This window comes from Amblyomma mixtum, chromosome 5, assembly GCF_055824585.1.
Source record: "Amblyomma mixtum isolate Tamu chromosome 5, ASM5582458v1, whole genome shotgun sequence".
NCBI lineage: Eukaryota > Metazoa > Arthropoda > Arachnida > Ixodida > Ixodidae > Amblyomma > Amblyomma mixtum.
In genome coordinates, this window is record NC_143016.1 from 23,288,960 (window position 1) to 23,313,047 (window position 24,088).

At 46.0% G+C, this 24,088-nt stretch overlaps 1 protein-coding gene across 1 annotated transcript in view; it reads right to left on the reverse strand.

Annotated features, from left to right (window-relative positions):
- The window catches only part of LOC149341536 (zwei Ig domain protein zig-8-like), a 194,259-nt gene that overhangs the window by 94,814 nt on the left and 75,357 nt on the right, over nucleotides 1-24,088 (reverse strand). Inside the window, exon 2 of the mRNA XM_089543637.1 lies at nucleotides 3,929-4,188. Coding sequence (XP_089399763.1) covers nucleotides 3,929-4,188 — 260 coding nt within the window. The remainder of the gene's footprint in view (nucleotides 1-3,928; nucleotides 4,189-24,088) is intronic.

The following is a 24,088-nucleotide window of genomic DNA, read 5'->3' on the forward strand; positions in this document are numbered from 1 at the left end:
TAACGTGCAAGAATTGATTGAGTCGTAAATCTCTATATCTATATATATGTGCGTTAAAAGTTTTATGGAAGATAATGTTTGTCGCGTACTGCTTTTTCACACATTTGACATATATTAAAACAAGAACCACATTGTCTGAACAGTTTAAGGTCTCTGCAATTACGTAGTCCTTTGCACTGATTACCCTATGGATAACGTTCTCAAGAATGCCCACTTAGGCAATAGGCACGGCCAAGGAAAGCTGACTTTCAAGCCCTCACGACCGCGGGGCACCATTCTCCGAACTCGCAACCCGAGTGAAGCGCGGCAATGAAGACGGCAATGAGGGAGAGGCCGAGGTTAGTTTTCGTTCAGACACTACTCAATGAAAAACGAGAGATGGTGGCATGGCGCCGGGTTGCAAAAAGTGTAAATGCACGCGTATTGTAAGACATTATTTGTACACCGCAGTGTATTACTGCCGTAGGAAATGCATTCGAAGGCCACTGAGAAGATGACCAAAATACAAAAGTTGTTTATAGCGAAGGACATAAGACTGTATCGTAGCGATGCTTGGGGTGAGTTCTGTATTCTCTATACGCAGCCCCTCAGTGCACCAGCCACGCACCGAACACGCTGTGTGCGTGCGTGTGTATGTGACATCGCTTAATAACCGAGGAGAAAAATGGGAGAGCTAGCGGCGGCGACTGCGGAGTAGCAGGAGCAAAACCACCGAAAGCACGACGGGTAGAGGCTAACGGCACTGAGCTCGCCTGTGAAGAAGCCAACCCGCCGCTGCTGTCCAAGCCGGGTGCGACGGCCATCTGCACATGACGCGGCTCTTTGTTCGGCGTTGCGCGGCCACTGCGGCAGACATCGTCCAGTGAGAAAGAGAGAGACTGAGAGCGATGCAAGAGAGGTTACGGGTGGTAGACCGGCGCTACGGTTTCACGAACAGCAAACTATCGGTGTGGTGAACGAAGCCAGCCAACGTTTCCTCCATCCCTCCTTCTTCATCGAGCTCCTTTCCCTCCCGCCGACGCAGCCCCCTTTCCTTCGGGCTTACTGAAGCCACTGAAGCCGAGGCGGCCACGCTACTGGGTCGCTAACAGCGGAGGCGACGGCTAGCGACGAGTGGGGCGAGTAGATGCGCGCATAATGGCTCTCCTAGGGTTATTTTCACACACTACTTTTTCCCGGTTCTCACTCATCCCCGGGGCGTTTTTTTTTTTCGCGTTTTCCACCTCCCTCTCTCGTACGAGAAGTGAATACAGCCTCGGCGGCATCCAAGAATGGTCCATTAAAAAGCGCGCTCTTCCTTCGCCGCTGTTCTCCGGCCATTCTGCGCGGTGGTCGGGCTGTGTTCGCGCCAGCCTAGGAATGACGACGCGAAGAAAAGCAGCGCGGTAGACGAGAGCGCCGTAAAAAACGCTACGCCGACGTCGCGGTGCGGCGGCTCTCTTCCAGAGCGCGAAGCGAGAAATATGGCGGCGGGCCCGGGAGAATGTAAGCGCGCTGAGAAATTGCGTCGGGAAGGGAAACGCTAACGGGAGGCTTAAAATAATTTATGATGACGAGAAAGGCGGTATTGAGGTGCGCGGGCGGCAGACAAGGGGAGTTTTCCTCGCATGCAAATGACGCTTTTCGCACTTGCTTGTCTGTTTGGACAACATGAAATACAACTGCCGGAAACTTCCGCAGGTCGTTGACCTATTTTTTTTTATTTCTGAAATCTTGAGTGTCTGCCAATTTCAGTTCTTGCGTTCAAGGCAACTGGGCGCAATAAATTGGAATTCACGTTGCAAGGTCGCTACGGGTTATTAAGAGCGCACAAGCCGCCGATGTGCGAGGTGTGATTAAAACATGTACGTGAGTAACCGGCGAAAAGCATAAACATAGAAAATGAACGGAAACGCGCTTACAAGGATTGTATATATATATATATAAAAGAGAAAGCACCATGCGGGCAGGCTGTTTTAAGGCTTACCTTAATTCTGAAGATCCCGACAAAATCAAGCTATTTGATTTGTTATTTGTGCGCTTATCCTGAGGTCTCTCAACAATTCGGTGTTGGAAATTGACTGGAGATCGCTTTTATAGATTAATATCGCACTGATAAAGTGGGCGAAAGAATTGAAAGACGCTCAGCTCTTAGAGAGTTTTTTGCTTCGAAAGCAGTTTTGTTTTTATTTTCAAGCTTTAAGTGATTCCCGTCCTCCGTTCTCTAGAAAGCTTGAAAACTGAATAAAAGTAAATGCTAGAGCTTTTTGAGAATCTCTAGATGTTCAGGTAAGCAACGATTTCTTCTATAATCTCTTCTGCAATGTGCAAAATCTCCGTGTAGCGTAAAGTGAACATATTCGTCTCCAGCGCCAGCGACTTCTTTAGATTTTTTGCATAACGATAGCGGTGCACACAGTGGCAACATTTTATATGCTAAGCGTGCCAAGGGCTTGCCGGAATTTTCAATGTTTGTTATGTAAGCAACGTCGCATTTACATGTATAAAAACCAGAGGCCACAGCTAAAGCAAAACCAGTCTGCAATAACAGCTGCCTTACGGTGCGTCTTATCTTTCTTTGTGTAGCAGAGAATTTCCCGGGTGCGAGAAGCCAATTAATACTTCAAGCGCCTGGAACAAGAGCACAACTGAAACGAAATTCGCTCATTTAACCTGATTTTCCGCCAAGCTCGGCAATGCACAGCCACACAATCGAACGAAGGCTGAAGTGTTCATCTTGCTAAATTCTGCTCCACTGCCCATAATTTGGCTGCGTGAAGTAAACACACACAATAATGTTTTCGTTAAAAAAAAAATGTACCGCTGCGTCTTCATCGTGTCCATTCCTGTAGACACAAGCCTGTTGCTAAGTATGTCTGTAGAAGTGTTTGCATACATGAGAATGTTTCTTGGGCGAACATCTCAACAGAAACCCAAAGATTCGTGAACAGCAATTAGTAGCCGAGGTACGCGAAGATCTATTAGAGGCTGCAAAGGCCACTGGCGACGCGGAAGAGTTTTTAGCAGTGAGTGCCTATCCACGTGGGGATAGTCGGACAGGTAGAAATTATAATGGCACGTGTAGAACTGTGTGCATGCTCTTACACCGTGGCGCATGTGTAAAGGTTCGTGAGAGTTTTCTATTGATTTGGGCTATCCAGGCTCTGCAAGCGAAGCGAATAGGGTACTTTACCCGTGAATAGTAACTCAGCTCTACCTGCAGACGGTTGTTGAATTAAGACGCTGCTGAAAACTTAATGCATGGGCTATTAGAGCGGCACGTGTCGAGAGTCGGGCTTCCTTCCGCGGCGGTCTGCTCCGCTCTTCCGCGCTTTAAGCCCTGTCCCTGGATAAAAATAACCTTGCTGTAACCTCTGCTGTATGCGTTCTGTCTGGAACTGGTTCATTAGAGCATGCGCGTTTCTAAAATGTCCCCCCTTCCTCCTTCCTCTGCAATAATGTCCTTGTGGAGGTGCAGGTACTTGTATATATAAAATAAATAAATAAATATAAAATAACAAAGAGATGGCGCATTCTACGGCTTTTCCTTTATGACTCTTACTGCTCGCGAACTTGACCGTCATTATTCTCTTTTATGGTGTGAGTACTGCAATCTGACTCAAAGGAGCAAAGTTCACCGCAGGGAAAGGGCGTTTTCAAGAGGCAATTGAGAGCAGGCCTTTCTGAGAATACGGGTGCGAAAATCCTTACCTTGTCAGTGGAGGGGGTGATGCATATGTTTATTTCAAAAAGGAAAGAGAATACTCTTTTACAGCAGCCGCCAGACACGTTACAGTCAGCACGTTATCTGCTTTGTAGCAGTGTTAAAGTTTTATCGTATTGCAGCGCAGTGCAGATCGGTAATGTCAACGCACTCGTTAGCCCAAAATAAGTTCTTAGTTGCTTGTATGCGCAGCGAAACTCGTGGAAACAAAATTCCTCCGCTCACCGTGCGCTCGCCGAGGTTGTTGACGATGCAGTGCAGGTAGACGGTCTGCATCTGCTGTGTGGTGACGTTGCGGGGCGTGCTGTTGTCGAATGCCGGCTGCTCGATGTCCGGGAACAGCTTGGGATTCAGGATCTCGGGCGCCGACACGAGCGACGCCTCCGCCGAGCGGGCGTGGCGAGAACGAGCAGCTCTGGAAACCACGCTTCCGGACTCCTCGGGCGCCCGAGCCTCGCCGTGAGGCCTAAGGCTGTGCGCGGGACCTGCACCGTGAGTGGAAAGTAGACGTGCAGGCAATGTACTAGGGCACGCTTATTGCAAGGCACTGAGGGAGCGAAGCGAGGGATAAACGCCAGCATTATTATCACCACACCGGCACTACCACTACAATCATCACCATTGTCGACATCTTCGCCATCGTCATTATGGGCCAAATTAAGTTCACTGCAAGATAAAGATCCTCCCAATCACTTCCGATTGCCCCTGCGTGTCTTCAGTCGCACCAGCGCCATACCTCGTGTCGAGAGAATTACATCTCATTCAAGTAGAACTCCTGTTGGTACATGATACATCTCATTCAAGTAGAACTCCTGTATGGCTAGTTGGTACACATGAGACTTAGAAAAGAAGACGGCGTAACAGACGAAGACAGCCGCAGAAAATGCGTCGGTCCTGCCGTTTTCTGCGCCTCTTTTGTCTTCGTCTTCCACGCCGCCTTCTTTTGCAAGATACATCTTATTCCTTGTCTCCCGACTATACATATGCTTTCCTTTGGCATGCACTTTTTAAATTTATAAAAACCCTTTACGAGAAAGGCTGCACTCATGATGTAGAAAAAAAAAAAACACCTGAGTAGCATGAGAGCGAAGCTATTGAAATAATTGAGTTGGGGGGCACGTGTTTTCAAAGCCCAGCCCGAAGTCAAGCACGTATTTTCGAAGCAGCGGCTCTCCTCGTTGCCTTATTAGCCGCCATAGCAATGACGTCCACATTAGCTTTAATTTCCAAGAAGTGACGTAAAGTCTTTGCACAAAATACTCGGAACGTTTCTTGCTTGAAGGTAACGAGCAAGCCGTGTTTCGCAGTGTGTCGATTACAACAGGGCTTAGGCCGGTGTTCTACTTCATAACGGTCGATCAGGCTCACTTGTCGGTATTCCTATGTCTTCGTACGGGGCGGCAACTCTTTCAAAATTCCCTGGATGGTTACGATTCGCGGAAATGCGCCACTGCTGCACAGCTGCTGTGGGCAATTCCTGCGATTAAATGAATAAGTTCTGTTATTTTTTAAGCTTATTGAAGTATTAAGAAGGTTTTGTTCAGATATTGCGAATATTTTCACGGTCATGTTTTTGTTTATTTTTTTTAATATTTGGAGCAAATCTGATTCTTTATGAATATTCTTGAGGCTGCATAGTGGTCGGTGAAATGAAAGCTTATGTACTCTACATGTCGTCAATGTTTGATCCAAGATATCAAAATTCGAGCCACTCATAATCACTGGCATTTGGTGTCATATTGTATGTAGCATCTCAGAAGCTACATACCCAGCCATCAGTCACGTATAGATATTCAGGGTAAGCATGTAAAGTTTCCGAACATTATCAGTGCGCCTCGCTACTCCGCTCTGATACACAAACAAGACGAAGTGGTCACGGGCGTGTGAGGAGCACTCCATCTTGTCACGTGGTCTTGCAACAAAGACACCACCAACACTAACTCCGGCGCTCAACCGGCAAACAAGCCATTAACAGCTGCTCTGTAAAAAAAAATCTATTCTCGCAAGAAGGAAAACAGTGGGTGGTTAGTGAATTTATTACTAATGTTTTACACGTGAAACGAACGAATGAAATAAAAGGTAATGAAATCACTAGGCACAATATATATAGGCCTTAAAGAAACGCGCAGGTCTCCAGGATTTATGTCTCCGCCGTAAAATTGCACGACTGTCACTTTTTCATAAACTTGATCATCAACCATCACATCATAACGACTTTTTTTCTTTGCCTCCTTCGATTTTTGACCGCCGCGATCATCCCTTTAAAGTTAGACGTTTCACGTGCAGATCATTTATCTATGCGCATTCATTCTTACCACGCACAATATCTGACTGGAACACTCTGCCTTCACATATCGTAACAACCACTGATCCTGATAAATATTTTAAACTTATATCTTCAATAACTACTGCTTAACTCTTCGCATACATTGTTATTTTATTTGTTCATGGCTTCCTTTTTTGCAGGGTTTGTTACTAAAAAGATTCATTGTATTAGTGTTCTGTTTGTATAATTTTAATACTGCAGTAATCTTCGTTCTTTGCCGCGCTGCCATTCTTTTGATTCTTTTGCTTACTTATATGTCATGCAAAGTGTCTTATTTGTGCTTTTGATCGATTCTTTTGCTTACTTATTTCATCCAAAGTGTCTTATTTGTGCTTTTGTTGTTTGTTTTATATTTGTGTTTTTTTTATTCTGTTCAATTGCCTGCCATTCTCTTGCCATTGCCATTCTCTTACTTTTTTTTTCAGTTATAACGATATCTGCGTACTCGTCTTCTGATATGCAGAATGTTCAAAAATGAACTTTGCGAATATTTTAACTGTATTAGATGACACGTACACGAAATCAGTTTTCGCATGTTGGTTATACAAGCCGGCGGACACTTAGTTAGAGAATAATTGTTGTCTTCAATCTCCTAATTAATTAAAATTAATTAAATATTTTCTCGCTGCCGTTATCGTGCACGTTTGTGTAAAAAACATCGAAGTGCTCTTATTTTGGTCCTGTTCTTTTGGTAGAAATTTTGTTGCGCGGGCGTGTTACGAGACATCCGCTTTCGAATTTCCAACTGACACCGTGTTTCGTGTGCAAGACAGTGACAATCTGCGCGAAACTCCTCTCTGATATTACGCAGCTGTAGCAGATGACACTTCTAAGATTGAGGTATATCCGTAAGCGCAAGCGGGAAGTTATCAGTTTCACCTGTTTGACTTCTGCAAGTCTGTTTTTTAAGCCCGCAATCTATATACAGGGTGTTCAAAAAGAGGATTTTACGACTCTTAAAAAACTAGCATCGTATAGCGCACGAATGACGTTCTTGCGCGTATGTTATCCGGCCTGGCAAGCAAACACAAAGGGAGAAAATTATTAACTTTCTCAATCTGCTAATTAAGTAATATCCACGAATTAACAGTTTATTCAATGCAGTTATGATGTTAGCACTGGAAACTTAGAGACGGCCTTATTCCTATACTATTCCATTTGATAGAATTATCTGGGCATGGCCACGTTACAAGATATTTGCCTCCAAACTTCCAAATAAATCTGCTTACTCAAGCATGCCGGGCGGAGGAGGTCGGCGCGAAACTTCTCCGTGTGCGACACCGCTCTTGCGCATGGTGTTCGTGTGCCAAGGGCCCAGAGCAATAGGTGAAGCTGATAGCTGTTCGTTTTACAGTTTTAGTTGCGAAAAGCAAGTCAGGCGATCCGCATCAGCTGCGTCAAGCTGGAAAGGAGTTGTGAACTGACCGTCAGTGTCTTTCATGCAGTTACGGGGATTGAAGTGAAGTCGAAATCGGAAGGGAAATACCCTGGAACAGGGGTGTGCCCGAAAGTTCTAGCAAATTTAGTATAGTGTGCATAGGCTGAAGCACTTGGCGATGAGGGCTTAAGTGTGTAGACTCCCACATACAGCGGGTTTAACGTCAAACGCATTTTTTTAAGGGTTTTTCTGCGTCAGAAGAGCACACTTTTCGGCATAGCATATTCGTGGCGCGCATCAGAACAAGCTAAAAAGTAACATCTGCGCCGCCGGGTAAGATGCGCCCGTTGGCGTGGCTAGTGCTCTCTCCAGCCGCGCGGTTTCAGTTACACACGCGTGCGGCCCTGAAATTCCTTGCGCTGGACAGACTACGAGAAAGGCATTTGCGAAAATATAAAAATTGTTCCGGCACTTACTCAAACGAACGCCTCAGTTAATAAGAAGATTGCAGTAAAAATTAAAATGAGCTATTCAGTAATAGTTAACCAGTCGGCTTGTAAACACACCTTAGCTGTATTCCGATGCTCGCCAGCGTTGAGAGTGCTATGCCGAAAAGAGTGTCCTCCTAACTAACAAAAAATTTAAACAAGAATTCTAGCAGTCTCATGTGATTTACATTTAACATTTCATTGAGCGTAAAGTCTTTATGTGAAACACCCTGTACATTAACATGCGCTAATTTGGTACTGAGCGTCTGGAAAACGTAGACTTAAAGTGCTCAAGTTTTCTTTCGACACTCTTAACGGAAGTAGGTACACTGCACACATAAGCTCAGCCCTGTAAAATACGAATAGGCGCCCCGTTTGGTTCACTTTTAACGTCACTCGCTCAACTACTGCCTGTGTTTGCGTTGCAGGCACCTGGTGTGCGTAACTGTCAACTTAGATGCGTCAAACAATCAGGAAAACCGACAAAAATGATAAATAAAGAAAGCAAAAAAAGAAGCAAAGAACAGGCACCACGCTTATACAACTCCCGCGAGAGTCAATAGGCGGGGAAAGAAACGCATGGAACTTCGAAAAGTGCCGGGAGGGCAAACACCGCCGCGTTCAAAAGTAAGACAAAACGTGATCTGACAGGAAGACGCTCGTGAAAGAGCAAACTTACTCTGTAGCCTTGGTACAGGCAAAAAGAAAGAAGGCGAAAAATGGAAGGCAAGAAAAAGAGCCAGACATACCGCACGGGACGCGAAACACGCCGCAGGAAACATTACGCATCGAGAACGAAAGAAGAAGAGAAGAGGATCGCGATAGAGCGATGGGGAGAGCGGACAAAGACGACGAAGAAGGAGCCGTAGACAAACAGTGGCCGCGCGGCCGGAACGATGAAGATGAACGCGTCGAGAATACACAAAGGTAGAAAACAATGCACGTCGAGAGGAACTGGCCTCTTAGTGATCCACCGTGCCGAGGTCTTGGGCGGGCGACGCGTGGCCGAGGCCGAGCGGGAAAAGCCGTCAGCACGTTCCAGCTCAAGGAGAGCGCAAACAGTGCCCCTCTCTGCGCGCCTGTCGGTGCGGATTCTGTCGGCGATGGAGCAATCGAGGTGCGCGCTTGGTTTCCCGGACGACGACTGTTTCCGCGAAGGACGCGAGGGAAATGATTAACTTCCGATATTTCTTTTCCGCCCGGGGCCAATTTTAACTTTCGGGGTTCACCTTGCCTGCGGTTATTGTCGCCGCTTATATCGAGACCTGGCTTGTTGCTTAACGCCGAGGCGGGCGTAAAAGTGCCCTGACAGCAATAAAAAACTTCGAAGAACGAAACGATCCGAAAGAAAATAGTTTTGCTTCTTCGCAAGTTATGCTTTTATGAACGGAAGTGAAATGCTGAAGAGGATGATTGAATTACGGCTGCACTGATCAAGTTCTCCAGTTTTCTAGAAGAGTGTGGTCGTGGATGAAGCAGGTCGGCGGTAATAGGAGATACCTGCTAGGGGTTTTCGTCCTGCATTGAACTTTGCGTGACTGATGATGATGAGGATTATGACGAGAAAGAGGACGGCATCCTGTCTTAAGTTTTAAGCCACTGGCACTTGGGTGATATCCGGCACCTCCGTTGTCTGAGTGACCAAACTTAAGAAAATTTAGAAATTTTAGAGGTCGGTGAGGGTCTAGGGATAACCCTTGCAGGGGCCGTTTATCGCTTTTATTCAAAAGAAATATTTTCCGCCTAAATAATATATTTATTTATTTATTTATTGAACACTGCGGACATGCTATATGTCCAAGCAGGGGAGGCAAATACATACTGGAGGGAAAAGCAAAACAGGTGCGATAGTACCGAACGATATAAATGCCACAAAACAACCAACGCAAAAGTACAATTGAAAACGCGGTTTCAGTACAGCTACTAAGCCAGCAGTGAAAATCAAGAATGATTACAAAGCAACGGAGAGTTCTCCGGTAGAGCATTCCATTGAGAAACTGTTCTCGGAAAAAAAGAAAACTTGTAGGTTGTGGGGATACACATGAATCCCCTGCCCCATTGTAACGGCCGCGCGTAATTATCACGCGATGCTATGCGCGCGCCGTTCGGGAGGTTTTGCGAGGGAGGGCACTCTCGCCACCCCCGCTTCCTTTCGCTCCCCGCCGCGGAGACTTTCCCTCTTTCCCCTCTTACAACGGAGAGACCTCCTCTCCACAGCCCGGGAGGAGACGCGATTCTCCCGAGGCTCGCTCGTCTTCTGGCGGGAGCCGTGCACACGCACGGATCGGAGATCTGCCACGGAGACCGCTGCCCTTATCGCCCGGCCACCGTGTGTGACTTGACCGCCGCGGGCCGTGAGCGAGGAACCACGCGAGGTGAGCGGAACCTACTTCCCCCACATTTTTGCGTGCGTTCTGCCCTTTGTGTTTTCCACCCCCGTACGCGAGCGGAACATCCTCGCTCGTTACGGCGGTTGTATTGTTGCTGCTGCATTGTATTGCTCGGGAGCAATAAACGCTCCTCCGAGTAGCATACTTGTGTTTGTCCCCTCTGGCCCGAACCCGCCGTGGTTGCGACTCACCGCACCGCGGGTTGGGGGTCACAGCTCTGACTGCTAGGGCTGGCACGCTGGTGCTAGAGAGCGACAACTGCTTCTAGCCCTTTGAGCGTTATCACAAGAATAGCCCCCATAAGGTATTTGTGCGTGCAAAAATAGGTTTCAGGCTAAGGGCATCCTTGTGGCGTGAGGCTCGTGTAGAATCATTAACGATGTAATTTTCAGGTCGGATACCAAGTCGAGAAAAGTATAATGAATGAAGGAAGTTGAGATGGGCTTTCTTCCTTCTATCTGAAAGTGGTTCAAAGTCTGCGAGTTTCAACATGGCGGAAGGAGAGTCTGGGAGCCTGTAACGGTTGTAAATGAATCATGCCGCAAGACGTTGCATTCTTTCTAGTTTTTGGATGTCATCTATCGTGTTGGGGTCCCATACAATGCAGGAATATTCGAGACTTGGCCTTACAATGGATTTATATGTCTTCAGTCTTAGGGCACTAGGGCAACCGCTCATCCGAAGCTTCAGAAATCCTAACTTTTTGCGGGCGGAGGAGCATATATATTTGAGCCGTGACGTTATTGTGACACCTAGATACTTATATTCTTTTACAGCTCTGATTGCAATGTTATTTATGTTATTTTTACAGATGCAGAAAGAAACTGTTTTGTCAAAGTTAATAACCATTTCCCATTCATTACACCATTTAGCTAAATATTAGAGATTTGCGTTCAAAGTAAGCTGGCCACACAGATTTGATAGACTTAAATATAATACAATCGTCCGCAAACAGCTTTACGGACACAGAGGATCGAATCTTCAAGAAAGAAAATTGGTTTATTTTCCGACGGAACACACCAATGGATATTTTTTTTTGTTTTACACGCATGTGCAAAATTTCTTACAAACTCTCAAATTGGCTGGAAAACGTATTGTTGAAATCCAAGGTTTTCTTAATTGACCACTCAAGAGATCGTGCAGTCATTTTTTTTTTTTTTTTGAAGATACGTGTGACACTTGAAATTAAACCAAGAGAATTTATAGTGGTGGTAAAATCTGTCAGCAAAAAAATGACAGAGAAAGTGCCACGACACTCACTGCTTCAATAAATACTGTTTGCCGCATCGTCTAGTTGGAGTAAAAAACATCTTTTTTAAAATATGACAGATGATAAATCGCCTGAAACAAAGGAATCAGTGCTAGGTAGAGTGCAGTCTGAGAAAAAGCAGGGAAATGTGCACAGTTGAGTGCAAAACGTCTTCAAGGGATACACTTTACATGGGGATTTAGGTGTCTGCTATATGTCGGAGTCGTTTTCGGTTAAAACTAAAGCACTCAACAAAATACTTCAAACGGTTGGGCACTTTCCTCACCGAGTTAGAAAAACCGGTGAACCTTGAAAGGCTGCTATAGGCGGTACACGAATATATGATGTGCACCGCGGCACTTAAAGGTTGGAGTGAATAAAATTTTCTTGTACTCACGCATACAATCACTCGAAAGCTTGAAGAGGACTTCGAATTTTGCGTTCACGTCTCAAGCGATCGGTTTAGCGAAGGATATCACAAAACCGGGTACTCGTCTGATCATACCGTTAAGAACAACAGGCTATAGAAAAAAAGAGTCAGACAAGACCGGGGGCGTAATATTTAAACTGTCAATTTCCCATTGTCCATTTTATGTCTATTTGGTCTTATGTAATTGATCACTCAGATAAACCCGCGGCTTTCGAGCGTCTGTGGCAAGCGACCTGTCTGTTGGGTGGTTGGCGACCGCGACCTCACCATTGGCTGCCCTTGGTAGTCAATGACAGCTGATGGTTAGGTACGGTCGCCAGCCATTGGAAAATAAAAAATTGACAGCTTGTAGAATACGGCCCCCGTACGACCACTTCCTTTTTCATCTTAGCATTACTGATGTGAGAGGTGAAGTTCGCAAATAAGAAATTTTATAACGTCGACGTGATTAACTCTTCAATACATAAAGAATTGAGCTTGGCTCTTTAAGTTCGTTCATTAAATTGTTATTGCAGCTCAATCGGCAGCGACTTATTTAACTTTTGTTTTCGTCCTTGCCTATCTCACTTTTGTCTTTAACGCAGCGACGTGGACGCAGTAATCCAGAACATCGAAGACACCAAGGATCGCATGCTTCAAAGCATAAAAAGCACAGTTATCGGAGTATCATCAGGGCTTGTAAACATCTGCGCGTGATTTCCGCTCAAAAAGGGAACCCGCAGACCTCACCGTAGCGCTCCATAGTTCGCTAGTCAAGGCATACTTGTTGCAGGAGAGCTCTTTAGAGCAAGTTGAGCCAAAATTCTTCTAAGGAAAGATTAGACGAATAGTGGGGGCGTACCTGTTAGGAAATGGACGAAAATTTTTTGAAATGCCAGCATCCACAAATTCTGTCATCCAGAACGGTAACAGCAAATTATATCCGCCAGTACTGGCCCGCGCAGACCTAGTAAATAGCTACTGGTAGCCGCAGACGAAATTCATTCTTGTGGACGGTGTAATATTCACCATTATAGGGCACGAAACTAACGGACGCATAACTCAAAATATCTGGCCATCGATGTTCGATCGCGGCGTCATTACAGGCTTCACTCGTTTCGTGCGTCTCGGGAAAAGATCGAAAGCAATCTTCCCGAGCACGATGAAGAAAATAATGCTGGTTCGAATTCAGAGCACGGATCAGAGAGGAACATGCTCGAAAAAGAGCAGGGGGGAAGACGGCGGGCAAAAAGGGAATGGAGGAGGACGTGGAAGGGTGAGGGGGGGAAGGCGGCGGCGGGGGCCTTTTCATGTACCGCGCGCCTATTTCCGCCATGCAGCAGGCGAGCCGTGAGCGCGCGCGCGCAGGAGGCAGTAGCAGCAGCGATCGAGCTGCCATCGGATATCGAGAGGCGGCCCCGCGCCGCGTCTTCTTTTCGGACGAAATGCGCCGTGGATCCATCGGGCTGGCAGGCGTCGCTGCCGCATCGCCGCGTCCTATCAAAATGCTAAGAGGAGCAGCGGCCCGCTCCACAACGTCCCTTCCGTTCTCCCCTGCCATCGCTGTCGAGGCGTCGCCTCCGAAACTCCTGCGCCCGGTCGTGAAATAAAACAGGCCCTTCAGCAGCAAAGACCGGACCCCCATGCGCTTTGGAGTGGCTTTCGTATTTGGCTCTGCCAAATCCATGCTGGATGGTGACACGAGCACGCTCCTGGACGCCGAACAATGCTGCTCATCAGTCCAAAGACGAACACCTGATCGCGTGAAAGGTGGGGTGTAGGAACGCTGGCTCATGCGCACGAAGAAAAGCTTTTCACCTGTGGCAATCCGGATGCATCTGGTTCCCTGTCAGTACAACCAGTCACCTGCTTTCTGAATAGCGAGGAAGTAGCGAGAGACAGCGTGAAACGCAGGCCTGTTATATTTATTCAGGAGTGCGTTAGGTCTGGTTTGTTTTTAATCAGCAGTGCGGAACGTGCCCTACGTGATCGCACTCTTTTCCACCGCCATTCCCGATGGGATGTGCCGAGACTGCGGCGGTGCGAAGAGAAAGAAAGGAAATCGACTTCAAATTTCATACACGCTTGGGGTGAAATTCTCTCAATGGCACGTGTTCTGAAATTGTTTGTACAGAATAGTGACAGATACTCGAAATTTCTCGGAAACGGCTTCTTCTATTGGGATCATGCCGGCTCGGTGCTTTGCCCGGAAACGCGGCAGAATAATAAGCTATAGCCAGTAGAGCCACCGCAGAGAACCGTGACCCACTACCTGCGAACAATATACTAGGCGAAACGAAGATACGCAACGTGGAAGAGCAAAATAGCGCAAACAGTGCACTCTTGCGGCGCTTGTTCGAGACTTGGCGCCCCGCGAAGGCTCTGCAGGAGCCCCCGAGACTCGTTTCAATCCCACATCTCCAAGATGTGCTGGGAGGGCGGAGGGAGCGCTGAATTTCTTACGTATGCTAAACGTATACAACGCGGCGTCGCCTCCTTATTTCCTTATTTCGAACTCCAGCGAGGCTTGAAGCCCCGGCGTGCTGCTGTCACCCTTCCTGCCGCCTTATATCTCCCCGAACAGCTGCCCCAGCAGGAATTTCACTCTGTTTTTTCTTTCCCCCCTGTTATTCACGTCGTTCGAACACCGGCGCGACGCGCGGTAGAGTCACTTTGTCTTGAGCTCTGCTGGTTGGGTGCGTTACTGGCATAGCGCACGCTTTGATGTTTAGACTTGACATCGTCACGTGACCGACAGCCTACCGTGCTGGAGACGCTTAGAGAGAAACAATAAGCGTAAAAAGAGTGCTCCATGGACAACACAAGATGCTGCCGGAGTCGGAGAGAGAACGGTTGCATTTGCGTGCGTTTTGCGGTATTAGCTCGCCTTCTCGAAACAACATGCAAGCGCGTCTCCTTAGAAGAACCAAGGTAGGCCGGCACTGCGGAGATATCTTCTGCGGTAATATATCCTGGCCTGTTTATCCCCTCAAGTCGGGGCAGTGAAATAGGGGAGAAGAAAAGGGAAATATAGAAAAGGGGAATTCACGGGAGACTAGTCGAAAACGGTGCCGACCTGGAGAAAAGGAAACACAACTTGAAAGCCGCGCATCCGGTTGCAGCTGTTTTCTTCCCCGGAATCGCGGCAGACTTGCTCGAAAGAGATGTGTTTTCGTCTCGAAGTATTCGCTGCGCGCAGTTGTAGAAGAGAGAAAACGCTGCACAGAGAGCACTCTCGGGATGGAGGCAGCCACGACCGACCGGATTGAGAGACGTCGCAAGGTAAACACCTGGCAACAGGCGACGCGACTGGAAGCGCTTTTATTGTCACTGCTACAATACATCCCTGTCAAAAGTGTTGGCTTTGTAGCACAAGCCGCCAACTTTTGCTACTGCTGTTATGGAGCGATTAACAGAAAGCCATTCACACGGAAATTGAATTCTCTTATTTCCTTTGGAGTGAAAAGCGTGTTTCGCTGGGTCTTGTTTTCCTGCAGCAAACTACGTATCAAAGGTGGTGCTAGCAACCTTGTGCCTGCTTTTATCGCCTGCGCCGCGCTGAATTCTGGTTTAACTCGAACGAAACCTTCCCCGACAGGCTTCTGTAATATAGAGGACGCAGATAGTTAGTCTTGTTCTGGTGCATTTTTTTTGCTATCTGAGATTGTAGTGAACGTTCGTTATTTAACATCGGCTTTGTTCTCACGTTCCTTTTATTGTTTCAACTGAGTCAACTGAGGGGTAGCGATAGCTACAATTACATTTGATTTTTGTGATATTACTCGTTTGTGCATTTCTTTTCCAAAAATGGTTATCCGCGAAACCTTCGAACCAAAAGATTAACACATTTGCTTCACTTCATTTTATTCCCCTTAAAGACTCTCTTCGGTGGTATTACATAAGGGGTGGGTTAATATATTCATCAGCAAGTACAAGTCATTCCCTTGAAAGTGCTTACATCCTCTGGAAATGGGATGATAAAAATGACAGTACATCCATGAGGAATGTTTTCCTTATTCGTAAAGCCCAGTGAAATTGGAAATTTTTCTGGGAAGACACAATTATGCCTTCCATGTTGAAATTTCGGACCTTCATAACAAGTGATATTCTGAAACCGTCTCACAGAAGGCAAGACATTTAGGGAAATAATTAATTGCAGAATTCATTGCATCTTCTATGGCAGCTGAAGACGAACATCAGGCGGTCTTACATATAGTCACCACTAGCTACGGGAAACAATTTTTTTTGTCAGACACACATAAAAATAAAATTATGTTATTGCATAATAAAAATTTCGCAAAGCGCCCGTCTTGCAGCATCTTCGTCAAACAGCTACAGTTTAGTGCAGTTTGAACTTTGTCGATTTTATTACGTGCGGAAACTTTCGCCGCACTAGCGTGAAGAAAGTACCTCCGGTTATGACGGGGTCGTCAACCGTTCATTTAGCACAAAACACTTGTTCCAAATTTCAATAATTTTTTCAGTTCTCTACCAACGAGGCTTAAAGAAACATGTCTTGGTACCAACCTTTGCCCTTCTCTTTCTTTCCCTTTCTTTCTCTCTCTCTCTCTCACACACACACACACACACACACACACACACACACACACACACACACACACACACACACACACACACACACACACACACACACACACACACACACACACACACACACACACACACACACACACACGCACGCACGCACGCACACACGCGCACGCACGCGTGCGCGCGGGTGCGTCTCTACGGCTGACAGTGGCGCAGGTATTTGTTATCACGCATTCGCATTCCTGGCTAACCTGTTTTGTGTCAAGTCAGGGCGATGGACGGGTATAGAGCACTTAATGGACTTATTCAAATCACACGTGGTAGCCTAACACGTTTCATAAGTAGCATTTAAACGTAACCGGCAGTAAGCTTCGTACCGTCCGGAGGAACAGCTACAGGATGAGCAAAATTAAGCTTTACAGATTTAATAAATGAGGCACTGAGAGGTAGGTGAAATCCACCTCTACACTTAAGCGGTAAGGGGCATAGAAAGTGAGATGATAATTGTCACCGTAAGGCAACTAATTAACTAAAATCGAATAATGACCTTTTTAATGATGGCAGTAAGCGGAAAATAACAGACGATCGTGCATATAACCAATTGCCTTTGACAGAACTGTCCCAGCACGCGTGCTTTCCGAGATATTTGTGTCGTAATCTCCAGCTCTGTTTGCGAATTGCGCATTCAAGCAGCTAGGCGACGATCGGCGTATAGCGGCGCTTCATCTCCCAACGGCACTCTCCGGAGCGACTGGTGGAGCTGATAACTGTTACCCTTTCAGCATCGGCTATTGAAATGGAAGAAAAGCTCGACGCAACGCTGCGTTACACTAGGCAGGAGCTTCGCGTCGACTACAACTGCCTTGCATGCGTAATTACGCGCAATCAGTGGAAGTTTTGGGGGCATCTCGGTACACCCGTGCGCTCGAAGAATGCTGCCAAATGGAGTAATCAAGAAATGCTACCGCCTCATAGTTACAATAGAAACATTGACCCCAGCCGCAGTGACTATGAAAAGTCAATTAATATATTTAGGTAATTAGGTGTCTGTGACAATTACCTTCTCGCTTTGTGTCCGTCTGGCCGCATAACTTACGTGCAGAGGTGGATTTCACGTACCCCTCAGTGTCTAATGTTAAGAATTTTGTAAAGCTTAATTTTGATCACCCTGCACTGTACATATTGTGGGCACGGACCGGGATACTTCACTTTTAAGACCTTTTACAGTCGCGCTGTACAGTTTATATATATTGTATATGATCGGTAATTAATATTTGTTGTCCAAAAAGCCAACGAAGGATGCCATGGCGGACAGGGGCGCGCTATTTTTGGAGCTATCTCCTGCGTCTAATCAGACATATTTCCTTCTGAAGGTTATTTTGAATGCTGAAACAAACAATCAAACAAAAAAACAAACAGAAAGAAATGAACTATTTAAAACTTACTATATTGAAGCTATTTAAGTCGGTCTCCAATACTTTTTCTCCAGGCTTTGTCATATATCATCACCTTGGCCCGTGCTACGGTACATGCCGGAAGCTTTTAATTTGAACGTGATTATTATAAAATCTTCGTGAACCGAAATATGTTCTGGCACCGACGTTTAATGGCCGGATAATGCCGCTCGCCAACGAAACTTCCCGACCTGGCAGAGCCTATAGTACGGTTTGTCTATACCGCCGAAAAAAATATGCTTGGAGGTAGCATCCTGCCGATCGAAGCCTATCAAGATGAAAGGGCGTTGTACTGGAGTCGAGCTTTTAATCAAGTAATTTTGCGATTAAGCAATTAGATGCTTTCAGAGGCGCCTGCAGCAATGCTTGCACCGCACTACGAGTCTATTATGATGATGGTCAAAATTAATGTAAGCTACCCCACTGACTGACTTCCACATCGCCCTTTGAAAACAGACATTCATGCCTGCAGCTACAGGACTGCTCCGGGTGACTGTTGTTGCTTCCCTTTTAATCGTCGTATCCATCCACCCTTGGTCGATACGTAGTATCTCACTATTTTACTTCTTTCTTACTTTATTCATACCGCAGAGCAATAATTTGAACATTCGTATCGTCGAGTCATAGGGAAGAGATTAAATATAAAATAGGCTTCATAAGTGCGCTCACCTTAGCATTGTGCAGAATGTGGTGGTATTAGGAAAAGTGCGATGTCAGGACCAAAGGACGGTGAGGTATCGAATTAGCCTGGGCATGAAGAAGGAGCGAAATAATCTAATAAAGCAGAAGACCATTAACGAGTCAGCGGTAAGAGGGCAAGTAGGCGAATTCAGGATGTCGATCCAGACCAGATATTCGGCTTTAACAGAGGACGACGACCTTAATGTAAAGCAATGAACGAAAATTTCACAGCTGTCATTACGAAGTGCGCAGTAGAAAGAGGCGGAAAGGTGTTTAGACAGGATATAGGCACGCTCTCTCAGGAGACGAAAGATATAAGAAACGGCAAAGTATGAAAGCTTTTAATCCCACAGACAGAACAGAACTGCCAAAGCTATCAAAGCTAATCAATAAGCGCAAGGTAACGACATAAGGAAGCACACTATGCAAGGAATCGAGCATGCGCTAGAAAACAGAAGTTGCCTAAAAGCGGTCAAGAGGAAACTACTCATTGGCAAAAATAAGGTGTATGCGTTAAGAGACAAGGAGGGCAATGGCATTGGCAATATGGATAGTTAAAGTGGCCGAAGAGTTCAACAGAGATCTATACAGCAGCCAGTCTAATCAGGACGTTATTGAGAGAGGCAGCGGTGCACAGGAATTGGACATCCAGCCAGTAACGAAAGAGGAAGTAACGAAAGCCTTAGGAGCAATGCAAAGGGAGAAGATAGCTGATGAGGATCAGGTAAAAACAGGTCTGTTGAAGGGCAGCGGGTTATTGTGCTAGAAAGGCTAGCCATCTTGTATAAGAAATGCCTTACGACCTCGACAGTACCAGAATATTGGAAGAACGATAACGTCATCTTAATTCGTAAAAGGAAAGACGCACAGGACGTCAACTTGCTTGCTTACTCCTTATTAGTGCTCGCCATCGACGTCTCCCTGAAGCTGGTCGCTTTCTGTTTTCTCAAGTGGAGGCTGTTGAGGAAGTGCTGATAACTGCTTTTTAAGGACTTGAAAAATTACACACCGGTGAGCTGCCTGTTTCCTACAAGGTATTTACTAATGTAATGGGGACTAGAATCAGGACAACCTTATACTTCGATCAACTAAATGAGCAGGCAGACTTTTGTAAAAGCTACTGGACAATATATGATGTTAATGCTAAGATTAAGGTGAGAGAAATGCGGAGAATATAACTAACCCCTACTTCATAGATTATGACAAAACAGTTGACTGAGTTCGAATTCTCACCAGTCGTGCAGGCATTGCTGAACCAGGGTGTAGACGAGAGAGATAAATTTATTGAAATGAAGACAAAGAGGTCTGCCAGAACGATTGACACCTGGCCTGCTACTATGCACTGGGGAAGAGGAGGAGGAGAAAGAGTCATGATGGGTGACGATTTGGTGTAAACGAGCCCTAGGTAAAAATAGTGGAAGGTTTCTATAGCGGCTGCACAGCCATCGTATTCGTCTATTAAGTAATACAACAAAATTCCAGTGAGGAAGGGTGTCAGTTAGGGAGACGCGTTCTCTCCAAAGCTATTCACCACCTGTTTAGATTAGGCATTCATAGGCTTGGACCGGAAACAGTTGTGGAGAAGACTTAATAGAGAATACCGATAGCATTCATCAGCGAATAGCATTCTGCGATTCGCTGATGAGATCGCATTAAAAAAATAACGAGGAAAGACAGACATGGCGCTGTTTGTCTCGGCTCGTTTTTTGTTTCTGTCTTTGGTGCTATTGCAGTATGGTTTATTAGGTCCATGTCCGTAAAGTAACCAACCGATCGTTTTTCTTTACCAAAAAACTAAGAACTGAGTTCAAGTTACATGATACAAGTATACTGAGATTTACATACACCTGCGTTCCTCCCGTCCTCCTAAGAAATCTGCGCAACTCTCGAAAGGCGCCTCCACCGAGAAATTGCAGCCGGAACTCCTTAGCTACACAAGACTCGCATTTATTGCCCTGTGTGGACCAACAGAAGAAAGATATGAAACGAACGGACCGAAACCGAACCGGCTATAACCGCAGCAACCCAAATTGGAACACCCCCAAGTGGGGAACACAGGGATAAAGCCTCTCAGCGGCGCCGTTCCCATCTCCCTCTGTATACGTGCCCTGGAAGAAGTCATCCGACGCGTTAGCAACGGCGCTGGTAACACGAAGCCTCCGGCCGGGCCCGAAAGCAGTGCTCGATGCTCAGCTTTCTTCTCCAGACCCCAATGTAGACGGGCTCCCTCCCGCGGCAGCGCTAGGAATGGCCGCACAGCGGCGCAGTAATCGCTCATAAACTACCGGATGAAGGCAGCAGCACGTAAGGAATAGAGCACTAGGGGAAGGAAAGGCTTTCCGGCGCCTGAGAACGGCTCCCTGCAGCTACTCAGTACAGGGACAGAAAGAGGGTGGCGGAGAAGGGAGGAAAGAAACCGGAGTGCGAGGCAGAGGCGCACGACGGGCCTCTTAAGACTCGTTAACCAGTTTCCTGATTGGTCATTGTCGAGCTGCACTTTCACCCTCTCCACACTCCTCTTCCTCCGCCCCGCTTCCCGAAAGCAATGTGCGAATGAGCGAGTCCCCGGGATGAAGGGGAGCCGCAAGGACGTCCGAGTGGGGGGCTCGGAGAAAGGCCGCGAGGTGGCCAGTACTTGCGCAGTCAGCGCGGTGACGCTAATTTGAAATGAACGGGCTTATAGCAAGTGGGTGGAGAGCTCTGGGCTTGCACGTCAAGCTTTTCGATGGAGAATGGATTCCGTATCTGCGTGCCCCGCGGATTAAGCCGGAGAGCAGAAGCCCGAGGTACTTGAGGGACGAGAACCGGCCAGGCGTGTCTGCGCTTAGCAACAGCGGTCGTGTGTTTCTTTGGGAGTTTTTGCGTCTAAGTTTTAAACTGAACGCGTGAGGCGCTAGTGGCATCGAATAACTGAGTTGTAATGTAACTCCATTAAGGCATGCAAACTGAGGTAGCTTTCTTTCTACAATACGTACTTAAAAGGCACCGAACAGTGACCAAAACTTTTGAGATTATAGCGGAAATGAAAGTATCGTGCCTTATGTGTAAGAATCGAGCACTTTAATATCAAAGAAATGAGGATTTGTAGTTTTAATTCGGCATTGAAAATCGCGTATCAAGCAATTTTGTGGTGAAAATTTTTTTTCGGTAGCCCATCATGTGACAAAATCTCAGTAAAATATCGCTTATTGGTTTTAAGTGCACAGTAGCTTTTTAATTCAGGAGTGTTCTTCTTTTATTGTAGTTTACACTCTCTCCAGTGCGCCCTTCGATGAAAAGCAAAGCTCCCTTCGAATCGTCCACCATGCGCTTTTATATTTGGTAACTAGATGGCGCCACGGTGTTTTGGATATATCGGGTGGAGCGGCAACCAGTGTTTACCAAAACTTTCGCCGACGAGGCGTAAATCACTCTGCCATAACAGCTGTGGGCGTATGAACTAAAATAGACGCTACTCTACAGGGTGTTTCACCTAAGACTTTCTGCAATTTTTAAAAATAAGCTGTTTGAATTAGATGCGCGCTTTTTCTGGCATAGCATTGCCAGCGGTGTAGTACATCATAATACAGCTAATACGTGCTAACTAGCAGGCTTGTTAACTAATATTTAATAGTTAACTTTTAAACTATTACCGTTGGGCTCCTTAATTATTGAGAGGCATGCAGCCCACCGTAAGTAATGTCCGTATCCGTTTTTAGAATTTCTAGAACGCGATTATTCTCGGCGCTGTGGCCCAACAAATTTCGCCTACATCGCGCCAAAATACATGCGGTTTGAGAAGCTTGCAGGCAAAGCAACCTCTCCAGTGCACGTAACTCGTCGAAATAGCCAAAATTTGTTGGGCCACAGCGCCGAGGATAATCGCGTTCTAGAAATTCTAAAAACGGATACGGACATCACTTACGGTGGGCTGCATGCCTCTCAATAATTAAGGAGCCCAACGGTAATAGTTTAAAAGTCAACTATTAAATATTGGTTAACAAGCCTGCTAGTTAGCACGTCTTAGCTGCATTATGATGTACTACACCACTGACAATGCTATGCCAGAAAAAGCGCGCATCTATTTCAAATAGCTTATTTTTAAAAATTGCAGAAAGTCTTAGGTGAAACACCCTGTATATACTAAATGTATCTTATTGCTGTCTGGCGGATGAGATTTAATTACTTTTTCACAGCACTTCTGCCCACGCCCAATGACATCGCGCTCGCTGATCGTTGTTTCCAGCGTCGGAGTACATAAAAACGGGCGCATGCGCAGATTTAAAAATTTTAAACTTCCCGCAGTGCTTCCAATGAAACCATTGCGCAATACAGCACCTTAGACAGCTATCTTTGCTGGGCCAAAAAAAATTGAATCCTTAAAATTCACTGTTCTTTCCCTTTAGGCAAAAGCATTGATCGCCTCGACCATCCTCACCAAGTTAAGCGTACCTTCCTTCGCTGGGTCATCTATTCCAGCACACATTGCCTTTCGACACTGCATTGAATTTGAGTAATTTACTATGCAGGAACATTGCCTTTTTGAATTTTTTCTTATGCGTTTCTTATTTTATACGAATGTTTCCCTACAGTCTGAACTTCATTGTTGGTTTGTAACTACCTCTTTAATGATGAACTCAATTCCCTTTGTTCATTTCATCTTTTAATCTTGTACCTTCACAATTGCTTTCTTGTTCCGGTTTTTGCCTAAAATGACGCACTGAGGTTAATTCTTCATGCCTGATTCTTTTATTCGCTAGCTATAGGATAATGTTCTCTCTCTCAATGCGTCTCTGCTTGGCCTCAGGTATTTAATTTGTCTACCTTGTTTTTCTTATCCGGTTGATCAAACTTGCGTTTTTATTTTTAGATTTTACGTCCCTTATTCTGTACAGGACACTCCCTCCACCACCATCCCCGTGGCCCTGCCCATGTACTACCTTAGAAAGAGGGCCTTTAGGAGTAGGACATTGTTAACATACCTATAAGTGACGCTATGGTGGAGCAATTACTGGCAGAATAAGCAAGGCTAATTCCACATGTAGCATCAAACAACTCAACTCACTCACTCACTATATGAAATAAAACACTAAGTTTGAAGGTGCGAGCGGCTGGATAAGCTGGCACTTCTCTCACCATTCCGTTTTTAGGTCTTCATTTTTTCCTAGCTGATCGTCAGGAAGTCTTAATGTAGCGTGCTCTCCACTAAATAGAGAGTTATATGTGTTCCTTCAATTTTTGTTTCTCCTTGCTAAGGTCATACACAGAACACCACCAAGTGCCATGATTATTTAGTTTCTTGCAAGGTCTTGAACGTACCATGGAGCACTTCGCTCAGACGCGGGCGTTTATTTGTTAAGTTATCCTTTTATTACCGACATTTCTAGCGTTGCAACATTTCTAGCGCCAGCATGTGCCCTGTGCAGAGCTCGTACTGGCCCACATCCATGTACACTTCCTCCTTTTGCTTTGGAAGAGTG